At 64.5% G+C, this 5,888-nt stretch overlaps 1 protein-coding gene across 1 annotated transcript in view; it reads left to right on the top strand.

Moving 5' to 3' along the window:
* IRF9 (interferon regulatory factor 9) overlaps nt 1–5,888 on the top strand; it is a 17,466-nt gene that overhangs the window by 3,185 nt on the left and 8,393 nt on the right. The window contains exons 3-4 of the mRNA XM_075061343.1: nt 4,935–5,065; nt 5,174–5,300. Of these exons, the coding sequence (XP_074917444.1) occupies nt 4,935–5,065; nt 5,174–5,300 (258 nt within the window). The remainder of the gene's footprint in view (nt 1–4,934; nt 5,066–5,173; nt 5,301–5,888) is intronic.

The raw sequence follows: 5,888 nt of genomic DNA, 5'->3' as shown, positions 1-5,888 counted from the left end.
TCCAACGGAATCCCGGTGGTCGGGCAGCCCCCCACATCGCTGTCCCGCCCCCCCAGTGCACCCATCCCCTGCCATGGGACTCCCCTGGTATCTGGGCAGCCCCCACATGCTGTCCCAGCCCTCCTGGGCACCCATTCCCCTGCCTACGGACCCCTGGCGTCCAGGCAGCCCCCACACGCTTATCTCAGCCCTCCTGCGGGAACCCTATCCCCAGTCACGGGACCCCCAGCATCCGGCAGCCCACACATAGTGTCACAGTTCCTTGGGCACTCCATCCCCTGCCATGGGGCCGGGCACCCCTTTGCTCCTGATGTAACAAGCCCCCCAGGGATACCGGATTACCAGGCACCCCTTTCCCCGTGTCACAGCCCCCCAGGGACCCAGCATCGGCACCCCCCTTTGTCCCGTGTCACAGCCCCCCATGGGACCCGGCATCACCTGTTTTCCTGCTTAAGGTCCCCTCTTGTTCCCCCCAAGACTAAGGGCTGCCCAGCTGCGGAGGGTCCCCCGGCAGGGAAGAAGGTCCCCCACGACTCTCTTGAGGGGGATTAGTGTCAGACCAGCGGGGGGCTACCCAGCCTCCCCCACCGGGAATGCATGCATGTGTGAGTGTCGGGGCTGGGGGTCGGAGGTGTCTGAGTAGTCAGGAGGGAGCGGATGTGTCTTCCAGGGGGCTGGCTCCCATCTCCATTCTCCGCCCCAACCCCAGGATGGTTTTTTTGACGTCACCGGCGGTCGGAGCCCACGGCCGGCGCCTCGCCAGAGTTGCAGATGATTCTTGGCTCGAGAGCATTCGTAGCCCGGACGCCGGATGTCCATGTAAGAGTTGGAGGGTGGATCAGGTCAGGGGTCAGTCTGCACTTGGGGGCAAGGCGTGTGGCGGGCAGGAGGGATCAGTGGTATGGGGGTCATGGCAGGGGACAGGGTTTGGGGGCCAGCAGCAGTCGTGTCGTGGGGTAAGGCAGGGGTCATGACAGAGCAGGGGTGTGTTGGGCAGAGCTAATGGTGAGTGGGCAGTTGGTCTAGTATGCGGGATCAATGGCGGTTGATGGGGCAGAGCTGGGGTTAGTGAGGTGTGGGCAAGGCGGAGGTATCCAGTGTGGGAGAGCAGTGGGTGATATGGGGTGTTGGGGGCAGGCAGGGGGGTCAGCAGGACAGTTGGGGAGTCAGAGATGGGGATCCATGTGGGTGTTGGGGCAGAGGGCGAGCAGCAGTTGGGGCTGGATGTAGGTCAGATGGGGTGATGGGGGCAGAGCGGGGTGAGCGGGTAGTTGGGGGTCAGGACGGGGGCATCACCGTAACTCATGGCCCTGTTTCTCCCATAGCCCCAGATTCTGAACCGAGCGATCGTTCATTTAACGTCACGCTGGATCGGGGACCTCCTGCCCCCCACGGACGGTGAGACCAGACCCCGCCCCTACAACCCCTATCGCTCCCCCCCGCTTACCCATAACCTGTCCCCACTTCAACCCCCCACAACCCGTCCTCTCCACTCTCCTCCCTGCCCCCCACACCCCCACGCGCTGCAACCCATAACCCGTCCCCACCTCATACCTCCCAACAACCCGTCTCCCCACCTTCCTCCCTGCCACACACCCACAGCCCCACCCTGCTACCTCATAACCCGTCCCCCACCTCATACCTCCCCCACAACCTTCGTCCCGTACCTCCTCCCGCCCCACACACCCACAGATCCCCCTACCCTGCCATCCCATGACCCATCCCGCACCTTCATACGCTCCTCCCAGCGCGCCGCGTCCTCCCACCTCCTCCTGCGCCACACACCCCACAGCCCTCCTACCCTGCTACCCCATAACCTGTCCCCCACCCTCATACCTCCCCCACAACCCATCCTCCCACCTTCCTCCCTGCCCCACCCCCCACGAGTCCCCCCACTCTGCACCGATAACCCCATCCCCCACTCATACCTCCCCGCACAACCCGTCCTCCCCACCTCCCCTGCTCACATACCCCACAGCCCCCCCCGCTTTACCCCATACCCCACCCTCATAAACCTCCCCCACAACCCGTCTCCCCACCTCCTCCCTGCCCCACATACCCCACAGCATTCCCTCCGCTTACCCCATTAACTCCCAACTATACCTCCCCACAACCCGTCCTCCCCACCTCCTCCCTGCCCGACACACCCCACAGTCCCCCACTTCTGCCACCTGATAACCCCGATCCCCCACTTTATACTCCCCCACAACCCATCCTCCCACCTCCTCCCTGCCCACCACACCACACCACCTCCCACCCTGCCACCCCGATACCCCATCCCCCACCTTCATTACCTCCCCACAACCCGTCCTCCCACTCCTCCCTGCCCCATACACCCCACAGCCCCCCGCCTTACCTAACCCGTCCCCACCTCATTACCTCCCCACAGCCCGTCTCCCGCCACCTCTCCCTGCCTTACCACCCCACACCACCACCTTGCCACCCCATAACCCGTCCCCACTTTCATACCTCCCCATAACGCATCTCTCCCACTCCTCCCTTGCCCTACACGCCCTACAGGCCCGCCACCCTGCCACCATACCCCGTCCCCCCATGCTCGATACCCCATACATCCCCCACAATCCCACCCTCCGCACCTCTCTTTGCCTCATAGACCCCACAGCTCTCCAACCTGCCACCCCATAACCCCATCCCCCCCACCTCATACCCCATACCCCCACCACAACCTGTCTCTCCCCACCTCCTCCCCCCCAACACCACCATCTTCCTTCTCCACCCCACAGCCCTAGCCTCTTGCCCCATATCTCCCATAATTCTCCTTCTCTGCCCAAACGCACATGCCCTCTTGCCATCCACCCCATTAATTCCCTCTCTGCCCCACACTTCCCATTCCCCTTTGCTGCCACTTCAACCCATACTATATCCCACTTCTTGACCCCTAACACCCCTCAAATCCCCTTCCTCTGCCCACAGTCCCCATAACCCCGTCTCTCTCTCCCCCAGACTACTCGGTGTGCATGTCCCTGTTGGTACAGTGGAGAGCTTGGTGTGCACAGCAGCTGCCCCATGCGATTTCCTGGTGACCCCACTCACCCGCGCCTGTGCCCCACGCCCGCGCTTTATTGCAGCGGGTGCTGCTGCTCCCCCCCGAGGGGGTGCGCGGACCCCCACAAGCGCCAGCCATCGCAAGAGCTGCTGGGGGCGCTGGCCAAGGGGTGATGGTGGCCAGTGCCCCCCAAGGGTCTTCACCGGCCCGCTTGTCGGGGGCCGGGGTGTACTGGAGGGGCTCCGGGACGCCCCCCAACACCCCGCAACTGTGAGGAGATGAAGTCATGCAGGTCTTCAGTGGGGCAGCCCTTCCGCCAAGGTGAGTGGGTGCCCCTAACGCCTTTGTATCCGCACTCAGACCCCCAAACTCCATATCCCTCTTGGCGACCCCGATTCCCTTCTTGATCCCCGATCCCTCAGTATTTCCCCGCTCAGGCCCCAAACCCCATTTCCTTGTTAGACCCAATGTTCCCACTCAGACTCCCGCCCCTATATCTCTACTCAGACTCCAATTTTCCTTGGCTGCTTGGACTCTCAAACTCCATATCCCTGCTTCGGACCTCAAATCCCGCTTCACCCCTGACTCCATATCCCTGTTCAGATCCCCATATTCCCACTCAGACCCTGGAATTTCCCACTCGGAGCCCTACCCGCATTATCCCCGCCTGGGGAACCCAAGGCAAATAGGAGGAGGAGAGGCAACGGGGAGTGTAGGTCGGTCCTGGAATGCTTGGCAGTCTGCTTTGGGGGACTGGAAAGAGGGGGAGTCCCAGCGACTCCCCGAAGAGGACTCGGCGAAAGTTCACTTGATTTCTGTGCTACCAAGCTCTGTTCTGCGCTGTGTTCCTGTTCGGTGACGATAACCTTCTGTTTTTACGCTGGCTGAGAGGACACGTCTGACTTACAGCGAACCCCGTCCCCACACTGCAGCCCTACTGCCAACCCCCCCATGCCCCTGCTGCAAACCTCTGAATCTCCCCCCTTGTGTCCCCATAACCCCCCCAGTATTGCCCCTTCCCTTGCTGTGACCCCCAGATCTCCTCTGCAGTGCCCCTGAGTCCCTCTTGACTCACCCAGAGCTGGGCCTGCAACCCTGCCCCCGGCGCTTCCCCACAGCGCTGCAGCTATACCGGAGGCCTGGGGCGCCCAGCCAGAGCCCCACGTCACCCTATGCCTGGGCGAGGAGCTAGGCCAGCAGGACGGCCCGCGACAAGTCATCATCATCCAGGTGGGGCAGCCAGGTGGCAGTGATGCATTTTGGGGATGGATCTCTCTCTGTGTGTGGTGTGTGTGCGCGCTGTCCCAGCCCCCCCGGGCACCCATCCCCTGCCACGGGACTCCGGTATCCGGGCAGCCCCCACGCGCTGTCCCAGCCCCCCCGGGCACCCATCCCCTGCCACGGGACCCCGGCGTCCGGGCAGCCCCCACACGCTGTCCCAGCCCCCCCGGGCACCCATCCCCTGCCACGGAACCCCGGTGTCCGGGCAGCCCCCACACGCTGTCCCAGCCCCCCCAGGCACCCATCCCCTGCCATGGGACCCCGGTATCTGGGCAGCCCCCACATGCTGTCCCAGCCCTCCTGGGCACCCATCCCCTGCCACGGGACCCCGGCGTCCAGGCAGCCCCCACACGCTATCTCAGCCCTCCTGGGAACCCTATCCCCAGTCACGGGACCCCAGCATCCGGGCAGCCCACACATAGTGTCACAGCTTTCCTGGGCACCCCATCCCCTGCCATGGGGCCGGGCACCCCTTGTCCTGTGTCACAGCCCCCCAGGGACCCGGCATCCAGGCACCCCCTTGTCCCGTGTCACAGCCCCCCAGGGACCCAGCATCCAGGCACCCCCTTGTCCCGTGTCACAGCCCCCCAGGGACCCGGCATCCACCTGTTTTCCCTGCTTAAGGTCCCCTCTTGTTCCCCCCCAGCTAAGCTGCCAGCTCGGAGGGTCCCCCGGCAGGGGAAGAAGGAGCCCCCCGACTCCTCCTCTGAGGGGGATGAGGTGCAGACCAGCGGGGGGGCTACCCAGGCCCCCCTCACCCTGGATATGGTCAGCATGGTGAGTGTGGGGGCTGGGGGAGGTCAGGAGGTGTCTGCAGAGGCGAGGGGGGGAGCGGGATGTGTCTCCAGGGGGCTGGCCCCCCATCTCATTCTCCGCCCACCCCAGGAGGTGACGTCGGGGTCGGAGCCCACGGCCGGCGCCTCCCAGAGTTCAGATGATTCTGGCATCGAGAGCAGCGAGTGCAGCCCGGACGCCGGGGTCCCATGTAAGAGTTGGGGGGATCAGGGCAGGGGTCAGTCTGCACTTGGGGGCAAGGCGGAGGGTCAGGGCAGGGGGGATCAGTGGGGTATTGGGGGTCAGGGCAGGGGGATCAGGTATTGAGGCCGAAGAGGACAAGCGTCCCGTGGAGTGGGTGATGTACAGCCGGTGGGCAGGACGGGTGGGGAGACGTGTGTCATACGGTCGAAGGGCCACGCGGCATCCAACCGCGACTCATGCCACCTCTGATAACGGCCCGTCCCCCACCTCCATACCTCCCACAACCCATCTGCCCCACCTCCTCCCTGCCCGCACACACCACCAGCCTCCCACCGACCCGCCAACCCCGATAACCATCCCCACCTCATACCTCCCCACAACCCGTCCTCCCCGCACCTCCTGCTCCTGCCCCATAATCAGCCCCACAGCCCGACCGCTACCCGCATAACCGTCCCACCTCATACCTGCCCCCACCAGCCCGTGCCTCCCGACCTCCTCCATGCCTTACCCAGGCCCCACAACCACCACCCCATGCCACCCCATACACCGCGTCCCACACTTCATACCTCGCCCCATAACGCATCCTCCCCACCTCCTCCCTGCCCTATCACGCCCTACAGGC

This window comes from Chelonoidis abingdonii, unplaced genomic scaffold (assembly GCF_003597395.2).
Source record: "Chelonoidis abingdonii isolate Lonesome George unplaced genomic scaffold, CheloAbing_2.0 scaffold0024, whole genome shotgun sequence".
Taxonomy (NCBI): Eukaryota; Metazoa; Chordata; order Testudines; family Testudinidae; genus Chelonoidis; species Chelonoidis abingdonii.
Note: the sequence above shows the minus strand (reverse complement) of the source record. Positions and strands in the feature narration are given on the sequence as shown.